The following is a 26,687-nucleotide window of genomic DNA, read 5'->3' on the forward strand; positions in this document are numbered from 1 at the left end:
GGCTGAGCTGGCCACACACACACACCACACTCTCTCTCTCTCTCTCTCTCTCTCTCTCTCTCTCTCTCTCTCTCTCAAATAAATAAAAAAAAAAATTTAAAAAAAAAAAAAACAAAAAAAACAACTTGAGATAGCTCAGCAGACTAAGCGCCTGCTTGGGCAAGTGCAGGGACCAGAGTTCAATCCCAGCACACCGTGCTGGGCTGGCCCCACCCCCGGGTGCACAGAGCCAGCTACTGAGACCCAGCATGGTGGCCCACACCTGTATTGCCAGTGCTGGGGAGGCTGAAAACAGGAGGCTCACTACGAGTCTGAGCTGTGAGACCCTGTACCAAAGACATAAAAACAAACAAACAAAAAACAAAACAACAACAACAAAAAGACTTCTGGGGCTGGGGTGTACAAAGTTATTTGTTGTTTCGTTTTATTCTGTTTTGCTCTGCTTTTTGGGACAAGGTCAGCATGTGTCTTCCAAGCCCCAGGTCTCTGCTCACTCATGAAAATCACATCTTTTAAAAACATTATTAATTAGATAATCTGTGAAGTACTGAGCAGTTGAACCCAGGGGCACTGTCCCACTGAGCTACATCCCCAGCCCTGTTGATTGATTAATTGACTGATTATAGTTTAAGACAGGGCCTCCCTCTAGATTGGCTGCCCAGACTGGGCTCAAGCTTGTGATCCTCCTGCTTCTGCTTCACACAGTGCTGGCGGTATAGGCATGGGCCACAAATGCTGGACTTTTTCACCCATTTTTCCTTAGCCCAACACTACAGTGAAGAACTCTGCAAATGTCACATCATTGAATTCCCCAAAGTGAGAGTTCTGGCTCCAGTCTTGGTTGCAGTTACTGCTAGAGATATTGTCAACCTTTCCCTGCTGCGGGTCACTTCAATTCACAGTTCTTCCAGGTAAAAGCTGTTTCCTTACTGTCGTACTAAAGGCATATGCATCCCACTTTGGACATAGGCCAGCATGACAAGTGAGAAATGGGATTTTAGAATAGAGAAAATCTGTTGCTCCTACTCACACGACAAGTACACACATTCCTGTGTGTGCAGTTTGCTCCTTGCTTTCTTGGTGCCTCTCCTCTGTCAGTCCTCTCCAGCTTTCTTTTCTTTCTTTCTTTCTTTCTTTCTTTCTTTCTTTCTTTCTTTCTTTCTTTCTTTTTATATTTTAGGGAAGGGTCTACAGGGTATCCAGGGTCTCACTACTAGATTGGACTCGTAGTAATCTGCCTGTTTACAGCCTCCCAAGAGCTAGGATTGGGCTGGAGAGATGGCTCAGTGGTCTAAAGCACCTACTTGGAACAAGCTTGACAAAGCATAGGGACCGCAGTTCAATCCCCCAGCACCACATGCCAGCCAGCCCTGCCCCCTCGTGGACTGAGCTGGCCACACACACACACAATAAATAAATGTTAAAATAAATAAATAATTTAAAAAAAAAAAGAGCTAGGATTACAGGTGCATGTCACCATGCCCAATCTCAATTGCCGTCTCAGCGTGCCTGGGGATGGGGCCGGCACAGCAGGCCCGGGGATCGAGCCCCCAACCCCTCATCTGTTTGCAGGCACTTTAATCCATTGAGCTATTTGGTCGGTCCTAGCTTAACCAACTGTGTTGTTGGTTTCTAGTAGCTCTTTATATATGAAGGACATTTGCCATCTAATTACAAAAATATATTAGAATTATCTCTTCCCAATTGGTCATTTCTCCAGATTTCTTTAATAATGACCCTGTCATTTACTGAGGACCACTGCGTGTCTTATTTCTGCTAGGTGACTTATACACAGCATCTCAGGTTCACTTTAGTGACACACACTCCCCTCCCAGCTACCAGAGAGTATACCCCTGAAACAGAACGGTGCTTCCCTGGGAACACAGCATTGTGTTGCACACCTAACAAGCTGTTCAGCGCTCCTCAGCACTATCTCACACCAAGCTGCACAGCCAGCTTCCCCGACGTCTTCAGAGACTTCCTTTTAGGGTTCATTTCCACTCAGAGTGGCCAGTAGGAGGACTTCCTCCGACAACGGTAATGTTTTCTCTCTGGGCTTCCAATTTGGTAGTCACCTGCCACATGTAGGTCTTGGCAATGAGGGACTGATTTGTTTGTTTTTCGAGACAAGGTCTCGCCAAGTAGCCCAGGCTGGCCTGGAAGTGGTGGCAAGCCTCAGGCTCCCATGCTAGGATGACAGGCATGAGCCCACTATCATGTGTGACATTTTGTTATTTCTTTTACAGTGCTGGGGGTGGAACCCAGCCTGCTTAACTAGGGGCAATTTTGACCTCTGAGGACACTGGGCAATGTTGGTTGTGACAGCAGGGGTGACAGGTGCTGCTACTGGCATCTAGCAGATAGGGCAGGAGGTGTTGCTGAGTGTGTCACACCACACAGAGTGGTCTCCTCCACAAAGAAAGGTTTCTTCCAGGTGTCACGCATGCATGTTGACCCCAGCACTGGGAGGCGGAGGCAAGAGGAGCGCGATGGGTTCGAGGCCAGTCTGAGCAACACAGGAAGTTCAAGAACAGGCTGAACTGCACAGGGAGACACTCTCAAGAAATGAAACCATCTACAATATTCTCAATGATGGGCTTGTTGAAGAGACTAGGATGAATGTCCTGTGTGTCATGCCACCTTCTGAATATGTCTGTTGGATCTAGATGCTGTCATATAACCTGTCACCCATCTCTGTTTCCTGGCAACCTGTTCAGAGCCCAGTTAACCTGCAGACGCCGCCCTGTGGCCTCCCTGCTAAACCTGCCCCCACCCCGGAGCGCCCAGTGAGCCCTCCCACAGCTCACACCTGATGTGCCCAGTGTCTTTCCCCACTGTCCCTGTCGCTTTACCCCACACATTACAGCACCAGAGAGGAAAGTGCTGTTGGAAGATATCTACTTGCATTTTGCAAAGTGGCAACTTGTTTTAAATTTTGAGACAGGGTCTCTCATTCTATAGACCAGGCTGACCTCAATCTCACAGTGGTCCTCCTGCCTCACCCTCCCGAGTGCTGGGATTACAGGCGTCCTTCCACAACTTCCTTCCTTCCTTCCTTCCCTCTTCCCTCCCTCCCTCACTCCCTCCCTTTCTCTTGTGATGTTGGGAAGTGAACCCAGGCCACGGATACACCAGGCAAGAATTCTACACTGAGTTACCCTCTCAGCTCTTTACCTTTTAACTACCAGTGCTTCGCTGAGCATGATGGCGCACGTCTGTATCTCATTGCGTGGGAGGCTGAAGCAGAAGTTCAAGGCCAACCTGGGCTACACAGTGAGTTCAAGATCAGCCTGGAGGGGACCGGGGAGATAGCTCAGTAGAGTAAGCACTTGCCTGGCAGGCGCAAGGTCCTGAGTTCAATCCCCAGTACAAAAAAAAAAAAAAAAAAAAAAAAAATCAGCCTGGACTACATATGCAAGGCTCATGTCTCAGAAAACCAAAATAATAATAACAGTAGTAATAATAATTCCAGGAAAGAATTGGCCAAGAGCTAGTTCTGATGGCATAATAAATGCCTGTATTTTGTACAGGGTCGCACTACGCAGCTCAGACTATAGTGATCCTCCTGTCTCAGCCTTCCTAGCGCTAGGATTAGAAGAGTGTGACCCGATTTCAGCAACTGGCATGGCATGTGGCACCTGGGTCCTTGCGCTTGCTGGGTAGGTGCATAGGTCACCAAACTATCTCCCCGGCCATGCATGTGGACTTTTAAAAGCTGTTATTGGTTGATTTTGAGATGGGTCTTGCTGTGTGGCCTAGGTCTTCAATTCCTGGGCTCTAGCAATCCTGCCGCTCAGCCTTCTGGGGGAGCAGGGATCACAGGCAGGTACCACCATGTTGGGCCATTTAATTTTCCAAGGGAAAAAATAGCATACATACAACACACAAATCTTAAAGGGCTCAGTGAGTTTTTACCTTTACATCTGCAAGTAAACAGCACCAGGTAAAGGCCTGGCTATTCCTGCCTCTGCTGCTACTCACTGCCGCGAGGCCTGCTTTTTTCTTGTCAATTCTTTGTCTTCCTATACTTGAAGATTGAACCCAAGACTTTCACCCCCAGACACTGTTCTCTGAGCTACAACCCCAGATACCATCCTCTGCCCCCTTTTCACATTTTGAGACTGAGTCTTGGAAAGATGTTAAATTCCCAAAGTGCCAGGATTACTGATGTGCCCCACCACATCTTTATCAGTGATTTTTGGATGAAAGAAATTCTCTGCAAGGCTGGCTGCACCTACTGTAGGGCTCAGGGCCTTCTGGAGGAGGGAAATGGGTGGAATGTGACAGTAGGGCTTCGAGGGCTCCCCCAGCCCCTGCACAATGAGGACCCCATGGCTGGCTGGTCCTGGGCCCCTGAACCATCTCAGGGAGAAGCTGTGGACACTGCTGCCTTGCCCACCAGCTAGGCTTACCCTGGCACCTCTGGTGTGGCAGCCTTGGGGGGCTGGCCAGGGCTGGCATTTCCCAGAGAGATGGGACTGCAATAGCAGCTCCAACCTGGGGCACTGGGAAGACCCCAGAGCTGGTCTGCTGGGAGGGGACCTTATTCCAGAGCTTCCCTTGCTGCCAGCCTCCACTTACCCAGCTGTCAAGTGAGGGGATGTTTCACTGGGTGGGCTGCTGGCCTGCTACAGAAGCATCCAGCCATGTTGACCCCTCAGATCTCATCTTTAGCATCTATGCCCCCTCCCCGCATGGCCTCTGCCCTTCCCTTTACCCTGGCAAAGTAGGCCCTGTCCCCAGCTTGTAGGGACTAATCCTTTTCTTCTTGAAGCACTGAGAATTGGACCCAGGTACATTCTACCACTGAGCTACACCTCCATAATGTTTTTTAATTTTTTTTTTTTATTTAGTGTGTGTGTGTGTGTGTGTGTGTGTGTGGCCAGCTCAGCCCACCAGGGGATGGGTCTGGCTGGCATGTGGTACTGGGGGATTGAACCGCGGTCCCTGTGCTTTGCTAAGCTTGTTCTAAGTAGGTGCTTTAGACCACTGAGCCATCTCACCAGCCCCTCCATAATGTTTTATTATTTTTTTGGGGGGGGCGGAACCAGGGATTGAACTCAGCTTATTTTACTGAGCTATCTCCTGGCCCCTTTTTTACTTTTTTTGATTGTACCTTTCAGATCTTATTTACTCTTTTATGTTCTTACATTAGTGAGACAGTATGATATTTGCACCTACAGGTCTGATTTATTTCACTTGAGAGTATGGTCTCTAGCTGCATCTATTTACCAAGGAAAACCTCAATGGTTTTTGATTTTGAGACGCAGTCACACTAAACTAACTGACCTCAAACTTGACATCCTGCCTCAGCCTCCTGAGTACCTGATATTACAGTCCTGCACCATTGTACCTACATATATTGATTGATAGTATTGATTAATGTCACTGTCTACTGATTATGTTCCTTCTACTAGATCAAGAAGGGAAAAGACTTGTCCGTTTTTCTCACTTTTACAACCGAGGAGCTTACACCAAGGAAGTGTAATGTTGGTTGACTTAGAAAATGGAAGCTCAGGGGCCGGGGAGGGAGCTCAGTAGCATAAGTGCCTTGCCCAGCAAGCACGAGGGCCTGAGTTCAATCCCGGTTCCGCAAAGAAAGAAAGAAAGAAAGAAAGAAAGAAAGAAAGAAAGAAAGAAAGAAAGAAAGAAAATGGAAGCTCAGGGCTGGCGAGATAGCTCAGTGGTCTAAAGCGCCTGCTTAGGCAAGCATGCAGGGACCTCGGTTTGATCCCCAGCACCACATGCCATGCCAGCCCCGCCCCTGGGGTGGGCTGAGCTGACCATAAAAAAAAAAAGAAAGAAAGAAAGAAAGGAAACATTTAAAAAAAAAATGGAAGCTCAAAGAGCTGGAGTCCACTTGATGTCATCTAGCAGAGCCAGAATTAGAGACCTTAAATTGAGTTGTTTTGTTTGTGATGGGGTTCTTGCTGTGTAGCCCAGGCTGGCCTTGAACTCACTGTAATCCTCCTACTTCAGTCTCCTTAATGCTGGGATTACACTGGCATACCCTACCACAGCCTAAGGGCACAAAATTTAAGATGACGCTAAAAATACATGTTGAGGGGCTGGTGAGATGGCTCAGTGGTCTAAAGCACCTACTTAGAACAAGCTTAGCAGAACACAGGGACCGCGGTTCAATCCCCCAGCACCACATGCCAGCCAGCACCGCCCCCCGGGGGCCGAACCGGCCACACACACACACACACACACACACACATACATATACATACAAATAAATAAATTAAAAAAATAAATAAATAAAAATACATGTTGATCAACACATTTCATCAAAGAGAAACGTTTGGTGGGGCCAGGTGTGTGGTACAGCTTCACTGTAGAACAAATGTGTGATCCCCTGGGTTCAATCTCCAGCACTATCAAAAGATTTAAAATATATACTCATTATTTTATTTTTGGTAAGGGGTAAGGGGATTGAACGCACCACCTTGTGCATGCTTGCCAAGTGCTCTTTGTTATTATTAGTTTTCCAGACAAGCTTTCACTCTAATTTAGGCTGCCCAGGAACTCACTACGTAGCCCAGGCTGGCCTCAGGCTCGCGGAGATCCACCTGCCTCAGCTCCCTGAGTCCTGGGATGATAGATGTGTGTCATCACACCTGGTTTCCTCAGTATTTTATTTTGAGACAGGGTCTCCCCATATTGCCCAAGCTGGCCTCAAACTTTTGATCATTTTGCTTCAGCTTTCCAAGTAGCTGAGACTACTAGGAGTGCAGGACCACACTTGGCCTAAAATAGATATATTTTAAAAAATAAACTCCTCTAGGAGTGGTGGTGCACGACTGTAATCACAGCACTCAGGGAGAGGTTGAGGCTGGTCTGGGCTACAAAGAGTTCAAGGCCAGCCTGAAACCCCATCTCCAAAAAACAAAACAAAACACCCAAAACAAACCACACACACACACACACAAAATCAACTTCAAAGAGCCAGGGAGATAGCTCAGCTGGCTTAAGCACCAGCCTGGCAAGTGTAAGGTCCCCAGATTGGGAGAGTGGCATGGGGCCGGGAGGCGGGTCACCAAGGAGAGAGAGAGAGAGAGAGAGAGAGAGAGAGAGAGAGAGAGAGAGAATCTTTTTTTTGGCATGTCCCTGCAAACTCAACATTCTGGGAGGCTGAGCCAGGAGAATGGCAAGTTTAAATCCATTCTGGGCAATTTAGCAGTTTAGCAAGACTTGTCTCAAAATAAAGTATAGACCGTGGCACCACAAAAATAAATAAAGTATTTTAAAAAAGGGCTTTGGATGTAGCCTGGTGCAAAGGCCCTGGTCTTTTTTTTTTTTAAAGGCCCTGGCCTTAATCCCCAGTACCCCCCCCCCCACAGAGTGTATTTTTAAAGGTATACAACACATAGTTATAAAATACACACGTAAAGCAAAATAGTTACTACAAAAAAGCTAATTAACATATTCATCATCTCACATAGTTACTCATCTTCTCTAGTTGTAAGAGCAACTATAATCTCATTTAGAAAAATGACCCAAAAAATTACACTTTTTTTTACAGAAAAAAAAGAGCTCTGCCCAGCGCTGGCCCAACTCACCGCGCCCTACTCCCAGCGCAACAGGATCGTGTCTTTATTTAACACTTTGATATTTTGTTCATGATTCATATTTTTCTCATTAATTCTGACATTTTGAAGATACCGCATTAGAATATTTATCTTGAGGGCTTTCTGCACTCAAGAAGCTCATTCGAACTTGCGCTCAGCTTCGCTGCGTGCGGTGAGTGCGCCAGGGAAACTGAGGCACCGGAAGGCGCCGGTCGCTGACCTTTGCTTATCGCCACGGAGGCAGCGGTGATCGCGACCCGGCCTCGGAGACCTTTCGGTCAGAGCGGCCACAGCTCAAGAAGACAGATGACCTTTCGGGCCCGACGGGCGGGGAGGGACCGGGCTTGAACCACCTTCCCGCCCTTCCCAGGACGAGGGACGGTGGTAGCATGTCCCATGATGTCACCTAATGCAAGCCCCGCCTACCACTGACGTCACAGAGGACCCCAGTCTCCGGATTCCTCCTGTGACGTCACTGCGAGAGACCTACCAAGGGAAAAGTCTGGAGATCTCCCTTTTCTTGCCTTTTTATTTGATGTCATTTAAAGTACGTGGGAACGGACTACAATTCCCAGTAGACCTTGCGTGCAACGCATGCACAAGGCCACCAACCACAGAGTGCGATTAACCTTTAGGCTAGATTGACATCTGTTTAGTCAAACCAACAGGCTGCTTTTACAGCTGCAAACCCATCCTGCACGCCGAGATCCCTCCCTTTATTATTAGCCCGCTGCTTCCTTGCGGGACTGACGGGCTCCGCTGCCTTTAAGAGTCCAGTTTCTTTTGATGGACATTCCTATCGATGAATTAGAGCGTCCGGAAATCAAGAGGTTGTTGAAAAGCGTGTGTAGAGACCAATAGTATATCGGAAGGGTTTGACACCACCCAATCAGCTCTCCTGGCACCTCCAATCAAGAGAGCCCCGCCCCCTACGCGTGACGTAAGTAGGGTGGGTAGCAACAGTTGCCCCGGTGAGGGAAACGGAGGCGCCATAGCCACGGTAGTCGTGGCGACCAAGCAACCCGGCAACGCGAGTCAACAACAACAACCGCCCGACAGACCCCCACCCCCACCCCCCCGGCTTGGCCCGGGGACCCTGGCCTTTATCGTCCCCCTCCCTACATCGCCACTGAGGCCTCCGAAAAGCCATTCCGCGGACAGAAGCGGGAAGAAGCCGAGGTAACCGAGGCAGCCTGGGCGGCTGACGGGACCAGGGCAAGCGGTGAGGTCCGGGCGGCGGATGTGGGTATAATCCCAGTCCAGGGGGAAGGGGCGGGCGGTCAAAATGGCGGCGGTGACTGTCGGGACCGTGGGGGAGGGGTCCGAGGCCCGGCGGGGCGACACTACCCGCCCCCCAGCCCCACGGCCCGTCCCCCGCAAGGGGCGGGCGCTCGCAGGCCGGCGGAGAGTGGAGGTCTACGGGCCGGGGTGGGGGGCTTTTATATGTCGGGAGTTGCGGAGGGGCGGGTCCGGAGAGGCTGGACCAATAGGAGCAAGAGGGGCACTGGGCGGGACCATGGCGGTGGGCGGGGCATCACCCCTCCCGCTGCCCTCGGGAACCGGGTGGGGCGGCAGCCGCCGGTCGGTCCCTGTAGCTGTGGGAGGTTTCCTGTGCCTGCCTCCCGTCCTTTCTGAAACCCGTCGTTGTCCGCAGGAGTGAGTGTGTGGACCTTGTTGAAGACCTCAGTTTTCCACTCTGTAAAGTGGGGAGAATCATTGCAGTCTCCCCTTTTCTGTATTTCTAGGACTCCTGATTGCGTCCAGGAATTTTGCTAGGGCTCCCTTGTTTATCTCCAGCCTCTAAAAGTGGTTTGGTAGATTAAGTCTTGGCGGTGTCCTCCATTGCTACACCTTTTCTCTGGGAGGAAACAGAAGAGCCGACCAAGTTTCATGGAAAACTGGGGCAGCGGCCGATTCGGCTTTCTTTAGTCTGAAGGAATTAGTTTGCAGAAATCGAAGCCCATGGCAGGGAGGGGTGATCGTAGGAGATAAACTTTGAGGAACTGAAAGTTGATTTTTTTTTTTTTTTCCTCTCGGTGTGGCTAGCTTTTTTCTTGTGTGGTCCCGGGTCGGTCTCAAGCGCTTGTTCTTCCACCGCTGACTTTTCCCAGCTGTCGAGCCCCCAAAGGGCAAAGAGAAGCAGGCAGCCAGTGAGGAAGTTTCTTAGATTCCTTAAACCACTGCTGCTGGCCAGACACGTTTTTGTGTCAGGTTCCTATCAACTGGGTCACATGTGGTAAGGAGGTACTAGGCTACAGAGCCACGTGGCTGGACCCAGTGCCACCCTCAAGGGAGGGGAAGTTGTCCACATTTGTCAGCAGAAAATTTTTGCAACTGCTTTCTTGGGCGACACAACATGATCTGCCAGCTTGGGGTTGTCTTTTGTTGCTTTTAAGTTGCCATCCGGGGAAGTCGGCTTTGCTTGTTCTGTCTGGCTTTGAGCTTGACACTGGTGTATAAACTATCTCATTGCTTTTAAATCAGTTAATAAACCTCAAAGAAAAAGATTGGTTAATGCTTTCCCCCAAGAATTTGAGATCAGGCTGGTGGTCGTGTCATGTACCAGGACCTCTTAGAAGAGAGAAGCCAGGACTCCTTTAAAGTTAAAAGAGAGGGGCCAGGGAGATGGCTCAGTAGGATAAGCGCTTGACTGGCAAACTCAAGGATCTGAGTTCAATCCCCGGTTCCGCCTAAAAAAAAAAAAATAAATAAATAAATAAAGAGTTAAAAGAGGAAGAGGGGCCAGGGAGATAGGCAGTGGCATAAGTGCCTCCCTGGCAAGCACAAGGTCCTGAGTTCAATCTTAAGTACCAAAAAAAGAGAAAAGTCAAAGGTTAAAATAGGTGGAGATCCAGTTTCAGTAATAATTTATAAAAGTTATGTCATTGAGCATGATGGTGCATACCCATAATCTCAGCACTTGGGACGCTGAGGTAGGAGCATCTCCATGGGTTTGAGGCCAGGGTGGGCTACCCAGTGAGTTTAAGACCAGCCTGGACTACCCAGCAAGCCTCTGTCTCAAAAGACTTAAAAAAAAAAAAAAAAAGAAAAAAAAGTTTCTAAGTAAGATTGTCAGCTCTTCCTAGGGAGGTATCAGAAAAGTATGATACTGATTATCTGGCCTTGTTGATAGCCTCAGCCACCTTTCCCCACCAGTAATTTTTATAGGTGAAGGGCCCAAGCCTGGAGGGTCATTTGACCAGGCAAGGTGTGCTTATGCACTGGAGAGTTGCTAGACCTGGCTTTGTTTTCTCTCTTTCAAACAAGGTGTCACTATGCAGTTCAGGCTGGCCTTGAGCTCACTGTGTAGCAGCCCAGGCTGGTCTCAAATTCGCAACAATCCTGCCTCAGCCTCCCCAGTGCTGGGATTGCAGGTGTGTAGTCACCCATGCCAGGCCTCTGGACCTGTTTGATCTCATCTAAACTAGGGGCAGGAATCATTTTAATTTCATATTGCTGTGCCGGATCCTGTGAATTGCTCAAACCATTTTAGCCTCTGCTGTCATTATAATGCTAGTCACTTCCTGCCCAGCCCTCAGAATTAACCGTTTGCCTTTATTTTTATCCTTTTGAATTGAAGGAGAGCCCAGTGGCTTCAAAAATTGATGGGCTTGCTAGGCTTTAGGGTCAATGACAAAGATCCAAGAAGCTGGATACTAGGGCTCCAATTCATCTCTGGTTTTGGAGCCGAGGTCCTGTAGTTCAGGCTGGCCTTGAGCTGTATAGTCCAGGCTGGCCTTAAATTCGCAGCAATCCTCCTGCCTCAGCTCACAGTTGGGAGACTCCAGCCTCTGGGGAACAGGGGAGCTGCCTTGCTGCTGGCTGGCTTTGGGGGGAGAGGGGGAGCCAAAAGGAAGCCCCCAGTCTCATAGTGGACTGAGCCACAGTGGGCCTGAGAAAGGACGTCTCTGCAGACACGCCCTCCTCTGTCTTTGTCACATACCCAGTGTGGGGCAGGGAACAGCAGCCTGACCCTTCCAGGGCCACAGCCTTAGCAAAGCAGCTGCGCATTATCCCAGCACTGGGAGGCCGAGGCTGGAGAATCATCGTAAGTTGCACGTCAGCCTGGGCTGCATGGCGACTTCCAGCCTGTCTCAAAAAGCAAAGCAGAAGCGAGAGCATCTGCACAACGTGCAGTCTTTCTGGTCTAGTGAGGTTTCCCCACCTGGAACGTGGGCTCACAGTGCACCAAGCGGCGTCACCCACCCTGTCACTCATGCTTGCTCCAGCTGGAGGCAGTGACTTCCTCACAGTGTCACCAAGCTGCTCTTTGACACCCACCATTGCCGCGTTCCCCGCCAGCGAATCCATACACATTGGGCTGTAAGAGTTGAGTTCCTGGGGGGGCCAAGGAGGGAGCTCAGTGGTGAGCACTCACCCAGCTATGCAAGGTCCCAGCTTCCATCCCAGGCCTAGGGAAAAAAAAAAACAACACTAAACTAAAAAAATAGTGTCCCTGGTGCTCACAGGCAGCAGGGGCTAGGGTGGAGGGCAGGTGTGGCAGGCTAGTTCTCTGTCCTTGTGAAGGTCACATTCCTGATTGGGAAGGGAAGAGGAGGTGCGAATAAGAGAATAAACAGGGAGCCATACTGCTGGGAAGAAAGTCAAACTGGCCTGGGTGCCTGGCGGAGAGGCGGGGGCTAAGGCCTGCGTGCCAAGGAGGAACCTAAAGAGCAGGGTGGACAGGCAGGCAAGAAGAAATGGACATGCCAAGGCCCTGAGGCAGATGGGGCCAGGCATCCTGGGCCTTGGGGTCCTGAGGAGGTGGCTAGACTGGTGGTTTTTTTTTTTTTCTAATTCTCTGTGATGGGAACCCTGGTGGCTTGGAGCTGAGGTGTGACATTAGGACAGAAGCTGTTCTCAGAGGGTCTTGTGGACTGCAGGAGTAGGAGCAGGGACAGGGGCTTTAGAAACTGGCGCTCTGGCAGCACTGGGGACGGAGGCAGAGAGAAGTGCCAACCATGGGGTCATATTTTAGAGGAACAAGTGATGAGCCTTATAACTAATTGGAGACATTTAAATTTATTGAACTCATCCTACAGATAAGGAGAGTAAGTGTTTTCCCATTTCTCCTGGATGCCCTGACCACAATGTGAACCTTTTGGTTATAGAACCCAGCGTCTCTAATAGGTCAACTAAGTACCGCCCCTCACCTGTGTTTTTAGAACTCTGACCTAAGCTTGATTTTTATATCTGTACATGATTGGTAGCCCATGCCCTATCATCCCAGCTCTCGGGAGGCTGGAGCAGCAGAATCTCTATTGAGTTTGAGGACTGCTTGGGCTACATAGGAAGTTCAAGGCCATATAGTGAGACTATATAGTGAGACTGTATCTCAAAAAAATAAACAAGGAGCCAGGGATATAGTTCTGTGGCACAGTGCCTGCCTAGCAAGTGCAAGGTCCTGAGTTCGATTCCTAGTACCCCTACACACAAAAAAGGAAAAGGTCAAATGAATATTATGTGACATGAATCCTATCTCAGGACATATGAAAATGACAGAACTCAAATCTCAGTGTCTGCAAAGAAAGTTTCATCAGCCTGCCCAGTTTATGTTGCCTGTGGCTTATTTCACACCACACGGCAGAGACGAGCGTGCACAGCTGACAGTCTGCCTGCTACCCGGGACCCTCACCGGCCATGCTTTATGGTGGGCTACCAGCCTTGGTCTGCAGCCATCAGTTTGAACCTTCTCCAGAGACAGGCTGTTGGCTCCGGAGCTAGGTGCAGACACCAGGGCTTTTCTGGACAGATTCGTTGCCAGGGAACAAGTTCATCCAACGGTTCTCGTGTTCTGTGTGCCTTGCGCTCAGGTACCCAGGTATCCGCGGCCCGCGGAGGCAGGTGTGTGTGCCTCATGGTCTGCAAAGAGCAACCCAGCTCTCAGCCTTATCATCACCTCCTGCTGGCGCCCGGAGCAGGAGGCCTGAGGGCTCCAGGCTTGGTGTGCTTAGGAGGAGATGACCCGAGACCGGGTGGAGCTTTTAGAGCCCTTTCCTTAGTCAGATGTATACCTGTCATCTCGGCACTCTGGGAGGCTGAGGCAGGAGGCTGGTAGAGTGAAGCCCAGCCTAGGAAACTCAGCAACTTGGTGAGATCTTGTCTCAAAATTCAAATTAAAGTAAAGGGTTGGGAATTTAGCTCAGTGTTAGAAACCCTGGGGAGGGACGAAGAGGCCCTTTTCTTGAGGGAGGGGGCCAGCTTTCCTAGGGCTGAGAAGGCTAGGGCCAAGCTGGTTGTTTTTGTTTGTTTGTTTTGGTTTTTTTTCTGTTTCCTTTTTTTTTTGCGGTACTAGGGTTGAACTCAGGACCTTGCTCTTGCCAGATGGGCGCTTAAGCCACTGAACTACCTCCCCTGCCCTAAGCCCAAGTTCTCTTGAACAGTGGCCCTAGAAACATCATCTGGGGACTATCGGGGAACCATTGCAAATTTGGATTCCCATTCTGTATCTTCCGAGAGCTGCCTGCCTTGGCTCCCCCCTGGGGACATCCAGTGTGTGGTGCGCCTGGCCAGCACTGACCCTTTGAGACCACACAGAGCCCCTCAGCCCCCTGCAGCACCCACCCCACAGCGGGCCCCGCAAGGCCCTCCCTGAAGCCACACAGCCAGGAGGAGGCCAGGCTCAAGTCACACCGGGCCCTGCCCAGGGCTGGATTCCCACTCCCTCATTGACATCTCCTGTGTTGAGCACCAGAGGGCAGAGCCCAGGTCTCTGGAGAAGGGGGGATGGGAAGAACAGGGGCAGCTCAGCACAGCCCTGGAGCATCCCTGGGGTGCCTCCTGCTCCCCAGCCAGTGCCCTCCGTAAGCCTTAGGAGGGGTGTAAGTTTGGGGGTGGCACTCGGGTCTCCTCACAGTCAGGAAAGGGAGGTGCTCTCTGCTGATGGAGAGGAGTAGATGAGAAACATGCCTGGTACCCCAAGTCAGACTAGGGGCCCAAAAGGACATCTGGGGGCACAGAGGCCCTGGTTCTAGTCCTGTGCGTGGTCTCCTGCCTACGCAGGCAACAAGCCCAGGCTCCAGGGTCCTGGCTTGTCTCCTTTCCCCTGGGTCATGGCTGGCTGGAGGCCATCTGCTGTCATGCATAGCACACAGGTGCCAGAGGTCAGCTGCCACCCTCTGGGACACAAGTGGTCGTCCAGGGAGGTGCAGGCAGTGCACTTAGACTCATCCCCAAAGGTGTCTGCATGTCTGTCTCCATTTCGTCCTATTGTTGCCTGAATGTCCAGAGCAGGGATGTGGCTTGTCGACACAGGGGGCCCCAAACCATTCGTACCCCCTGCTGAGATGGGGACAGGAAGGGAAGGCCAGCACCCTGAGAGGAGGAGGCAGCCCTGGCCTCTGCACCTGACCTGGGAGACCTGTGCCATTTGTCCCTGGGCAAGGACCAGGAGCCACCATTAGGTTGTCCCAAGGTCCTCTGGCTCAGGATGGATGACCCCAGGGCTATGGGGGTCCTCAAGTACCAGGACAGGAAGGAGGGAGTAGAGGGGCCCAGCCTCTGCCTGTGCCCATGTCCCCCGCAGTTACAGGTCACCTCTATCTGGCCGCCGACCTTGGGATTTAATTAAGTTAGTGACAAACCCGGACGCTTCTCCAGGGAGCCAGGAGCTCTCCATGCCTTCCTCTGCCTATAAATTAATTCTTGTTTTCTCTTGTTTTTGTTTTGTTTTGTTTTTTTTCCTTTCTTCTCCCCCTCCCTTTTTTTTTTCTTCCAAAGGAAGAGAAAGAAAAAAAAGCCTTATTTATTATCATTTTCCCCACTGTTGGCATGGCAACCCAGGCATATGTCACTGAGCTACAGGCAGCCCCGCAAGCATCGCAGCCACCGCAGGCCCCACCCCAGCCGCCGCCCCCGCCACCCTCAGCAGCACCCCAGCCCCCCCAACCACCCGCTGCCACCACTACTCCCCAGCCCCAGTATGTCTCGGAGCTACAGAGCCCCCAACCCCAGGCGCAGCCTCCAGGCACCCAGAAGCAGTATGTGACTGAGCTCCCAGCCACCCCCGCGCCCTCACAGCCGGCTGGCACGCCCACCCCGGCCCCTGCACCTCAGCAGTACATCGTGGTCACCGTCTCAGGTAAGTGTCCACACGCACTTAGCATGGGGGCTTGGGCACAGCTCAGAAAGGAGTTTCTGGGGTCAGGATCCTGGGTGATCCCTGCCCCACCAGGCTGTTGGCTGTTATTTGGGGGCCTGTCTGGAGAAAGCGTAGTTAGGCCAAGCAGGGAGGCCTGAGTTCCCCCCAAGCTCTGTTAGATCTGTTATCTCTGTCACAGAAAGGAGGACAGGGTGATGGGATTCAGTTTACAAAGATCTGGGGAAGCAGGCTGCTTCATAGCCGTTGGCCTCTCTGCCTTGATTTCCCCAACTGTAAGGGGTCATCATAGCCTTTCTCTCAGGAATATGATGCTCCTCACTGGGCTGATCCCCATTGGCTGGGGGCCCCAATGTGTACCCCCTTCCAGGGAAATGGCCCTGTCCTTTCTGACAGTTGGCTGGGTAAGAGTTGCTCCGTCTTCCCTCTGGAAGTGGCCAAGAAGCTGGGTCATGGTGTCCCCAGGGTGCTGTGGCCCTCCCTGGGTCCCTTGTGCTGAGCTCTTCAGGAGAGTGCAGCGGGGATGGGGCTCCAAGCCAGGGCTGGGCACCTCAGTGCTGTTGGCACAGCTCTTTGGCACTGGAGCTGGCGTCAGAGCTGGTCACAGTCACAGGGTAAGCCTGCTGTCCCCAGCCACAGGCAGGCGAGTTGGCCAGATCCTCCTGCTCAGGGATGTTGTGGTGGGCTGGGGCAGGGTGGGCCTGGCTTGGCCCACAGGACCATGGAGCATCAAATATGTAGTAGGCAGTGCAGCCCTGGTGGCCCAGAGCAGATGTGGCCATGGCCCTGAGCAGGGCCTCAGGACTTCTGCCAGTATCCACATGGAAGTGTCCCTGGGTACAGCTGGGGGTGGGGACACCCAGGGTCCCAGCACAGTGGCTGTGATCATGTGCTGGCATGAGAACCAGGCACAGCACTCCTCAGCTTCGGGGATGTGGCCTGGTCCAGTGAGGTCAGGCCAGGGTCGGGGATGGGGTCAGAAGGCACAGATCTTCAGCGGTTCATCACGCCTCTCACCTGTGTCTCACCTCTGGCCTAAGCCTGCTGCTGACCTGTGGGGGACAAGGTCCCCACAAATGACCCAGCTGACCTTCCAGGCAGGAAGGACCACTCATCCTCTTGGTCCCTGCTGCATCCCTCTGTCCCCTTCCTGCAAATCTTTCCCTTCTGTGAGTAAAGACTGAAATCACCCCCAGGGAGGCTGAGGCAGGAAGATCACAAGTGCAAGACCAGTCTGGCCAACTGAGAAAGATCCTATTTCAAAATAAAAAAGTAAAAGCAAGCAGGGGATTATAGCTGGAGTTTGATGCCAAGAACCACCAAAAGAAAAAAAAGCAAAAAGATACTCCCCCTATTTAAACCAGAACTCTTTCCTGCTTTGCTTCCCTCTCCTGTCAGCCCTGGGTCCTCCCCTGAGCTCTGGCCTCAGCCTCCTGTGCCTTTCTGTCCCTTGGCTCCACTGGGCCACTCTTAGCCTTCGGTGTCAGACTCACAGTCATGCGGTCTCAAGCCAGCCTGACTTCGGTCCCCTTCCCCCAAGATGCCGTTCTGGCAGCTGCTGCCTCTCTGTCCCCTCCCCCTGCTCCCAGGCGTCGGTGGCAGTGGAGGCCACATCCCCAGCTCTCCTGGGGCCCCTCTCCTTCCAGGAGCTCCCTCGTGGTGGCCTGATCCAGTGTCATTCCAATGGCCACCTTGCTGGTCCACTCTGAGCCCCAGGGCCCCGTATCCAGCAGCTCCTGACCTCTTCAGCAGCATTGCCCGGGGAATACTGAGCTCTCCTCTCCACATCTTCCCTCCTTTGCGGTTCCCTATCCTTCCAGGCCCAGGGGTATCTCTGACCTCATCATCCTCCCACCCCATGGACCAGGCTGTCCCTCCCATGCTCCTGCATGCCTTGGAGCTGCCTGTCCATACAGGTCAGTGCAGTCTTCTCAGGGCCCACTCAGCCCCAGAGACTCAGGGCCAGTGCTCCGTAGGACCTCTGCCTTCTCCACCCTGAGAGAGCTGGTCCCTTGCCTCACACTGAATAAAACAAGGGCTTTCAAAGGTCCCCATAAGTGGAATAGAGTGCTCGTACCTGCCCTTCAGGAGGCTGAGGCAGGCGGGTGGCACTTACAGGCAGCCTGGGCTACAGAGTGAGAAAGTAAGCCAGTGGACAGTGGTGGAGCTTCAGGTTCCAGCCCACGTGCCACAAAAAGAGGAAAGAGCAGCTCTCCGAGGTCCTCACCCCGTCCACAAATGCCCTGCTCAACCTTGGGGGTGTCCTACAGTTCTGCAGATCACCAGGCCTGGGCCCCATCCCACCTTCACCCCCGCACCTTGGCACTCGCTGTACCTGATGCCCAGGGGTCCCTGCCCAGCCTGTCTCCCCTGCTCTGCTCGGAGGCCACCTTCCTGGCCCGCCCACTCACCCCTCATCCACACACCATCACACTTCTCCCTTCACCTTTTTCTCTTGGTAGCACTGGGCATTGAACTCAGGGTCTTATCGCTTCTCGCCCTTTTGGCTAAGATCATGTGTGAACTCAGGGTCTTTGCACTAAGCTCCACCCTGAATCCCTTTTTATCTTTATTTTGAGAAAGAGTCTCACTTGGTCACTAAGTTGCCCAGGCAGGGCTCAAATTTGTGACCTTCCTGCTTCTGCCTCCCAGGGCAGTGGGATTACAGGCATGCACCACAGTGCCTGCTCACCCTACTCTCTTGACGCTTATCACCACTCAAAGGGATGATGGTGATGTCTGTCTGTCACCTGTGGGGCAGGGCTCTGTCAAGGTTCTATGGGGTGGTCGGTGGCAGTGGGCCTGGCCCAGAACACCCCTGTGGTTGACACCTCCCTTCCTCACCATGAACTCTTAGCCCCTGGGATATCTCTATGGCTTTAGGCTTCCAGGGTATGGGTTTCTCATGACAGAGTTTGGGGTCCCCAGAAGATTTGGGAGTAGACATCCTTCCCCTGGCCCCCAAAGACCCCAAGTCCATCCTCCCTGTCTTGGTTCCTGCTCCCCAGGGACACCTAGGGCTCAGAGGTCAAGGCCACAACATGGTTTGTGTCTCACAGACCCAAGCCAGGTCTTACTCTCTGTGGACCAGCATGGCAAGGTGGCCTCTGTCCTTGCCTCCTTGGGGATGTGCCATGCCACAGGAGCTTCATACTCATTAGGGCAGGGCCGTAGCCACCCAGCTCTCCCTGTAACTCCCAGGCCAGCTTCTCTGGCCAGGTGGTGACTTCAACAACAGTCATAGTGACCCTTGGGAGTTCATTTCCTTGCTAGTTTGCATCGGTCCCCTGGAAGGTTCACCGGGCAATACTTCCTGGGTTTGTCCGGCAGAAGCAGGGAGGGCTGGTGTGCTTCCAGCTTGGCACCTTTCTACCTGGGGCAGCCTGGGCTCCGTTCATTGTCCCCCTAGGGGGAAACTGACACTACAGGGTGCTTAGGACAGGGAAGCACCTGGGACAGTTGGAGCTGCCAGGGAGTCCTGGGTCTGGGGTCCACCTGGGCTTGAAGCCCCAGCCAAAGCAGGTGGATGGCAGCCCAGGGCCACTTGTCCAGCCTGTGCCTGGTATACTCTGCCCCAACGTGGCTTTGGTGGTGACAGGAAGAAGGCTCAAGTTTCCCTGGTCAGGAATGATACTGATCCCTAATCCCATCCTCCGAGGCCACCTGACTTGTGCCCGAGACCTAAGAAAATAGCGGTTGCTGCGGCCCTCGTGCCAGCTCTGGCAAGAGAGCCAACTGGACAGGGATGTGGCTGCCACACCTCTGTGCTGCCTTTGGCAGCCGGAGAAGAGTTGTGTTTGGAGCAGATAGTTGGGGTATTTGTTAGCACCCCATGTGCTTGTGGGTAAACTGAGGTCTGGTACACAGAGAGACCCAGACCTGGCCAGCCATCAGGGGCCCAGAACAGCCCCAAGCCCCAGCAGCTTCCCAGATGCAGGGCTAGTAAATGTAGACAGTAAGTAGGAAACAGTCTACATTTGGTGGCTGCCACCGGGTGAAAGACAGGAAATACTCCCCACTTCCTGTAGGCACCCAGGATGGCGGCCACAGACAAGACAGATGCCGCTGCTACCCAGCGGGTGCCCCTTCTGCTTTCCCTCCCTGAAACGCAGCAGAGGTGACCCAGAGGTGATGAGGCACACACACAGGAACCCTGGAGTCCCAAGAGCAGACTCACCTGCTCCTCCTCATGCTGGCCTCCGGAGCCACCAGAGAAACAGGAGATGGGGGCAGAAGCCTCCTCTCAGCAGGGTCCCCAGCCTCCGCTGCTGGGGCCTATCTCCAGGATGGGCCTGTGGAGGGCCCCGGCAACATCCAGGTGTGCTGGGGCTCACGTGACTCTAGGCTGTCTCCGGTTTCTCCCCAAGGGCCAACTGGGTGGCGGGGAGGTCTCCTGCCAGACCAAGAGTTCCTGCTGCCTGGAATGAGCTTGCAGCAGCTGGCTGAGCAGGCCTGGAGCTGCCCCAGTGCCCACCCCTCTCGTGGCCGCTTCCCCCGCAGCACCTCCCCGTCCGTCCGTCCTCAGCCCAAGTGTGCTCACACACCTACTTACGCACGTTTTTCTGCCCTGCTCTTGGCCTGAGGTCCTGGCGCCTGCCCAGAGCTGTCCTGCTGCCAGGCCAGGCCCTTCTCCTGTGTCCCTCATGGAGCTGGGACCCAGCAACCCACTTTGGAGGCTGAGCACCCCCACGATGCTCTGAACTTGGGGTTTCCCTTGTACGAGTTCTGCACCCCTCCACCCTAGGGTCTCTGTAGGACCATACCGCTCCCAACTGGGTGACCTTGAGCGCGTCCCTCCCCCAGTGTCTTGCCTAATCTGAAAACTGGCAGGAAAAATATTCCACTGGGCTATGGGGGAGAGCCCAACACAGTGCCTGGCATGCCGGAAGCAATGTCAGCACCTCGAGGTAGTCACCACCTTGATCCACATTTTTATTGTGGGCAAGAAACCACTCCAAGCTCCCCAGGCAGATTCCCCCAGGAAGCTGGTGCTGGGGCCTCAGCTTGGAGCTGTGGGGCACAGGCCAGGCCACACCACAGTGAGGTGATAGGACCAAAGGCATCCCTGTTATAGTCAGGATCTGCCGGCCGGTGCCTCTGGGGATACTGTCCTTCCCTGCCCCCTTACCGCCTCTGCTAAGCACTGGGCAAGAAGTGTATGAAACCTGACCCAAGCCGGCCTGATAGCATCTCTGGATACCAGCCTCCTCCTGCCCCATCCTGCCCCCGCCATGGGGTTGCTTATCCAAGAGGGTGCGCAGGAGTTGTACCTTCACTGGAGGATTAGTTCCCCAAGGTTCTGGGTATAAAGCTGCCTGTGCAGAGGTTGGTTGAAAGCAAGGAGGGCCAGTAGGTACCCTGGACGAACAGTGGGCAGGAGGGCACCATGTTCTATGATTGCCTCTTCCTGGCTGCCTGCCAGCGTGAGTACCCACTGCCCAGCTGCAAGCCTTTTGTGGAAGACACAGATCCCCAACACTGCCTTAGCCCACTGAGCATAGGACGCTGGAAGGGGGCACCTTGCTGCAGGCCATCAAGCCTTCTGGGACCACTGCTGCGTCTGGGAAAGCCAGGGTCATGTCCAGGGAGGTCCTTCCCTGGCTGCCAGGCCCCTGGGGCAGGGCCTATTGGCTATAGGGATCATATAGATTCAGGACAAGGAGACCTGGAATATACTTTCAGATGTTAGGGATCCTGCCCCCGCCCTTCCCTGGGGGCCGCTGGTGGCATCTTTAAGAGTCCAGGGCCTGTCTGAGGCTGCCCTCAGCTCCAGCATACATTCCAGGTAGGCTGGGGCTTGGGTGCAGAGGTAGCTGGCAGAGCTGACCTGGCAACCACTCCTCCACAGAAGGTGCCATGCGGGCCAGCGAGACCGTGTCGGAGGCCAGCCCAGGTGCCACAGCCAGCCAGACCGGAGTCCCTACCCAGGTGGTGCAGCAGGTGCAGGGCACCCAGCAGGTAGGATGCAGCCTTCTCTGGGCAGCAGGCAGGGCGGGCGTGTGGGAGCCACCTGTTTACCTGTGCTTATCAAGATGCACAGGGAGACTGCGTTGCTCAGGGGCTGTGCCTTCTGCCCTCCAGCGGCTCCTGGTCCAGAGCGTGCAGGCGAAGCCAGGCCACGTTTCCCCTCTTCAGCTCACCAACATCCAGGTGTCACAGCAGGTAAGGCCCTGCTTCCTGGCTACACCCTGACCTTGCATGGGGAACCAAGGCCCCTGAGGCTGTTTAATGTCTTTTTTTTTTTCTTTCACTGAGCTATGTACCTAGTCCTTTTCTTTTTTTAATTTTTATTTTTCTTCAGTTTTTACTTTCAGTAGTGTCTCAATAAGTCACTGAGGGAAAAAAAAAAAAAGTCACTGAGGGCCAGGGAGATGACTCAGCAGCATAAGCACCTTCCTGGCAAGCACGAGGTTCTGAGTTCGATTCCCAATACTGAAAAAAGTAATCACTGAGTTTCCCAGGCGGGGCTCAGACTTGCAGTCCTCCTGCCTCAGCTCCCAAGGTGCTGGGATTAAGGCATGTGCCATGGCACCTGGCTTGAATGTGTCCTTGCCAGGACACTGTCCCATTGAGGACACAATCCCATCCTGTGACTTCCTCTCCTCGAGGCTCCCCAGGCACAAAATCTGGCTCTGCCGCTTCCTAGCCCCAGGACTCAGACAAGGGCTCCTGCTGTCCTGAGCCCAGGCGTCACCCACTGTGAAGTGTTTTAGTGACTGCGCTGCACCTGGACTGATAGGCATGAGCTCCAAGAATACAGCCTGGCACCCGGCTGTCTGGGTGATGGTGCCCCTCTCCTGCCTGGCTCCAGGCTCTCCCCACACAGCGTCTGGTGGTGCAGAGTGCAGCCCCCGGTGGCAAGGCCAGCCAGGTCTCCTTGACAGTGCACGGAACCCAGCAGGTGCACTCGCCCCCAGAGGTAAGTGGGGCTCACTGGACACCTTCCTGCCCCTGCGGGGTCTGCTAGTTCCCCCACAGCATACTGGGAGCCACCTGCTCAGCTCCCTCCTGCGTCCCCACCCCAGCCCAAGAGGTGGGGGTGACTTGGCCACCTGCCCTGTGTTCTCTGTGGGCTAAGCAGCTGAGAGCCATGGTTCCAGAGGAGGGGGCTGCTCCTTCCTAGGCCAAGGTGGTGCTCCAAGGTAGAGCTGCATCCTGGGCACAGTGGGTGGTGTCTCTCCCTGGCAGCCCTTGGCCACGTGACAGACTCTGGGAACCCACAGACAGCAGTGAGAGTGTTGGAGGCAGGCAGGCCATGGGATGGGGTCACTTGCCTCAGCTCAGCATGATCCCCACTGAGTGAACACAGACTCAGAGCTGCACGTGGTGGGAGCCACTAGGATGTCACATCAGACACTACTATTGTCACTACCATAACGTTGCACAGGTCCCACAGAAGAGCTCAGCAGGGCACTCTCAGCCTTCCATTTGTCTAACCCCTTATCTTAGGCTGCTTCCCTATGATGATGAGGCAGCAGGAGGCCCCTGAGCCACCTCTGAGCCTGGAGGGCAACTGGGCTCCTGCCAGAAGTAGGCATCTGGCACCTGTTTCCAGCCTAGATGGTCGGTACAGGGTTCCCAGCCAGCCCTGACCTGGATTCGTGTGTCCTTCCTTGTAGCGGTCACCGGTGCAGGCCAACAGCTCTGCAAACAAGACGGCTGCGACCCCTGCGGGCACGGTACCACAGCCGTTACAAGTCCACGGCGTCCAGCAGAGCGTCCCTGTATCCCAAGAGGTGCCTGGCCAGGGTGGGCTGCAGCCGGAGCAGAGGGACTGGGCCAGGTGGCCTCTGGCTGGTTCAAGTGGAACAGATGGGTCCAGCCCTTGTCTGCCACCCAAGCCCCTGGCAGCCTCTCCACTCGGAAAGTGCAGACCCCTAGGGAAGGACTGAGTGCAGACCAGGCCCTGGAGTCGCTTCTAGAGTGCACTGTAGCTGCTGCAGGCTCAGAACCTGGAAAGAAACACCTCGGCCAGGATACTGCACCGCAAGAGCAGTGGGAGCCGGCGCTCTGAGCGCCCAGCCACAGTCCCCAGATTAGGCTAAGGAAAGAGCTGTCTTCCTGTGGTGGTTAGTGCTCAAGTTGAGGGGTTCCTGGCCCCTCAAGCAGTTGGATCCACAGATGTCTGTCCAGCGCCAGAGCCCCTCAGGACCTTACAGTTGAGATCCAGTCCGAGTCCTGCCCTTGGGAAAGCCCAGCATTCCCACTGAAGCATCATAGCGAGGACTGTTGGCCCCTGGCTTCCCCTGCGAGTTCTCTGCATGTCTCCCAAGCCTTAGGGGAGGGCATGGAGGGTGGCTCCAGTATTTGTGCACTGGGAAGTAGTTGCAGGGACCCTGAAGGCCCCTGTTCTGTTCTCCCTTGGCAGAAGAGGGCAGCCTCTTTCCTCAGAGCTGTTTGGAGCTGAAGATGGGTGCTTCCCCAGACTTACTGCCCAACACTGTTGCCATGGTTACTGTAGCAGCACCCTTCCCTTTGCTCCTACCCTTTCCAGAGGTCAGTGGTCCAGGCCACCCCACAGGCGTCCAAAGCTGGCCCAGTGCAGCAACTGACCGTGCAGGGGCTCCAGCCAGTCCATGTGGCCCAAGAGGTGTGTGTCTCCCTTAACCCCACAGGCGGGCTAGGGCTTGCGGGTTGCAACCCCTGGCCATCAGGGAGGTAATACAGCCCCTACCCTGGGGATCCCCAGAGGCTGAGGCAGGTGGAGTTAAGCCTCTGGCTGTGGGCTGTTGGCTCCAACATGGCTCCTCTCCTCTCTCAGTACCCGGCAACTCAGGACCCAGACTTTCCTGAGACCTGGCTTCGAATCCCACTGCTTTCTGGCCTGGGGTGGTCAGGTTTTTCCCCTGCCTCCCTCACTCCCTCCTGCCCTCTCTCCCACCTGCCTTACACCAGGTGGGATCTCCATCGGGGTGGACCCAAGGCTGCCTGGTGACCCCCCAGTATCTCTGTTTGTCCTCCAGAGCTCAGGCAGGCAGTGCCCCACTAGGAAGGCAGATCAGCGAGCACCCTGCGGCAAGCCCTACGCCGGGCCACCGGCAGAGCGGGTGGGCGCGCTGCCCCCAGGCCTGCTTCTGCCGCCGCTGCACAGGGTGGTGCTCGAGCCGCTGTCCGGGCTCCCGGCCCAGGCCAGCCCCGGCCAGAGGGTCAGGATCCAGAGAGTCCCCCAAGTGCTAGTGTTCGCCACAGCTGCCACGGCCCTCAAAGTAGGTGGCGGACACAGGGTGGGAGGGCAGGGTCCAGGCCTCAGGCTCCGCCCCTGCAGGGAGTGGGAGTGGGTGTGGGGTGGGGTAGGCAGCCCCCCAACTGTCCATCATCACAGGCTCTGGCCACGCCCCTGGGCCCTATGCATCATTGCAGGCTCCGACCCTCCCCGTGCCAGGTGTCCAGGCCCCGCCCCTGGGCTCTGTCCACCATTCCAGCTCAGCCTGCCAGTCAAGCCCCACCCTGCCGATCCATACAAGCCTCCTGACTTGATAGGTCTTCCTAACTCCCAAACCTGTTGTTGGCCCCTGGCCTAACCAGGAGGCCGTAGTCAGAGATCCCAGCAATGTACTTTGCCAGCCAAAGGGAGAGCTGGGTGACCCAGCCTGACCCCCACTACCCTTCCTCCTACCCAGGTGCAACAGCTCCAGCAGGTACCCGTATCACACGTGTATTCCAGCCAAGTGCAGTATGTGGAGGGCGGCGACGCCAGCTACACGGCCAGCGCCATGTAAGTGGGGAAGGCAGGGCCTGGTCCCCTCACTACGGGGTGCCCCACTCTTGTGGCCTTAAGCCTCAGGTGACACCCACAGGGCAATCAGGAGCCCCAAGGAATGGCCAAGGCAGAGAGGACCCAGCTGGGAAAGGCACCCAGAAGCGTAGGGCTTGGCACTCACATGGGCCCGGGGCTTTCGGGGGAGGATGTAGATAGGTAGACAGATGCTTCCATTTTTCCAGGGTAACATCGAATTTCTACACACTAGGGAATGTTAAGCAGTGGACAGCAGCTCTTTCACTGCTGACCTCCAACCCCACTGGCCACTGTGACCTGTTTCCTCCCAGCAACACTCTGAAAATAGAAACTATCCCCTTTCTTTGTTCAGAAATAGAGGCTGCGCATTCTGTGCTGCACTTGTCCCACATGGATCTCACACATTTCCCATTTGTCCCCATGAGCCCTGTCCCTCTAACTGTGTGACACACAGGTGGTCCCTGCCCTGGTCCTGTGCACTCACACCCCAGTGTGTGGTCATCTCAAAGCCCATGGCTCCTCCCCATGCCACTCACTGTCCCTGTCTGTCCTTCCAGCAGGGATTCCAGGATAGAGGTTGCTACTGTTTCCTTAGTTCAGTAGAATTTTTACTTGGTTTTCTTTGTGTGTGTAATTTTGTTTTCTTTTATCCGAGCCACCCATGCTTGTGGGCAACCCCTACCAGGCCTGTATTAGCTCTCAGAGTCTCCCTGTCTTTGGGTCACGATGCTCTGACAGACACAGAGGGTGGCCCTGGCATCTGAGTTGTCACTGACTCATATCTGAAGAGGGCTCACTGCTCCAGGACACCCCTGTCGGATGCAAAACTAAGCCAGAGCCTGGCTGGCTCCTTCTGCCGTCCCTGGAACTTCCACCTGTGCCTGCTACACCTGTCCTGTGGGAGGCACGCAGCTCATTTGTTCCGGCTGGCCAGTGCTCCACTCCGCTTGAGGTTCTTTGGGGCCAGTGTTGCAGTGAACTGTATTTTCTTTTCGTCCCTCTTGGACTTTTATGGGGTTCCCAGCCCTTGGGTCCCCGCCCAGACCTAAACTGCTGCCTCTGGGCCTCCATTCTTGCTTTGTGTAGGCTACATTGAGAGACACTGTCATTTGTTCATGTAGGGAATAAGCCACTTGAACAGCTTTTCTATTCTTTCTGTGGTGCTGCGCAACGAGCGCCACTTTCACATGCCAGGCAGGCGCTCTCTGTGGAGCCACACTCCAGGCTGGAGGCTCCATTTTTGAGACAGGAGTTGCATATTGGGCCCTGTGAAGGGGTGAAT

The 26,687-nt window shown here is 54.0% G+C and overlaps 2 protein-coding genes across 5 annotated transcripts in view; one reads left to right on the forward strand and one right to left on the reverse strand.

Annotated features, from left to right (window-relative positions):
* Window positions 1-7,938, reverse strand: part of Rln3 (relaxin 3) — a 14,505-nt gene extending 6,567 nt beyond the window's left edge. Inside the window, exon 1 of the mRNA XM_004635533.2 lies at window positions 7,792-7,938. The gene's annotated coding sequence lies outside the window, so the exon portion shown is untranslated. The remainder of the gene's footprint in view (window positions 1-7,791) is intronic.
* The window catches only part of Rfx1 (regulatory factor X1), a 38,430-nt gene that overhangs the window by 1,989 nt on the left and 9,754 nt on the right, over window positions 1-26,687 (forward strand). Inside the window, exons 1-8 of one of the 4 annotated variants that reach the window (XM_004635534.2) lie at window positions 8,679-8,750; window positions 15,295-15,651; window positions 21,518-21,627; window positions 21,751-21,831; window positions 22,481-22,588; window positions 23,289-23,405; window positions 24,164-24,259; window positions 25,290-25,384. In XM_004635534.2, the coding sequence (XP_004635591.1) occupies window positions 15,342-15,651; window positions 21,518-21,627; window positions 21,751-21,831; window positions 22,481-22,588; window positions 23,289-23,405; window positions 24,164-24,259; window positions 25,290-25,384 (917 nt within the window). In that variant the 5' untranslated portion in view covers window positions 8,679-8,750; window positions 15,295-15,341. Of the gene's footprint in view, window positions 1-8,678; window positions 8,751-15,290; window positions 15,652-21,517; window positions 21,628-21,750; window positions 21,832-22,480; window positions 22,589-23,288; window positions 23,406-24,163; window positions 24,260-25,289; window positions 25,385-26,687 lie in introns of those variants that run through there. The other 3 variants (XM_023720107.1, XM_023720109.1, XM_023720110.1) reach the window with 3 other exon arrangements.

Source organism: Octodon degus, unplaced genomic scaffold (assembly GCF_000260255.1).
Source record: "Octodon degus isolate 3935 unplaced genomic scaffold, OctDeg1.0 scaffold00073, whole genome shotgun sequence".
NCBI lineage: Eukaryota > Metazoa > Chordata > Mammalia > Rodentia > Octodontidae > Octodon > Octodon degus.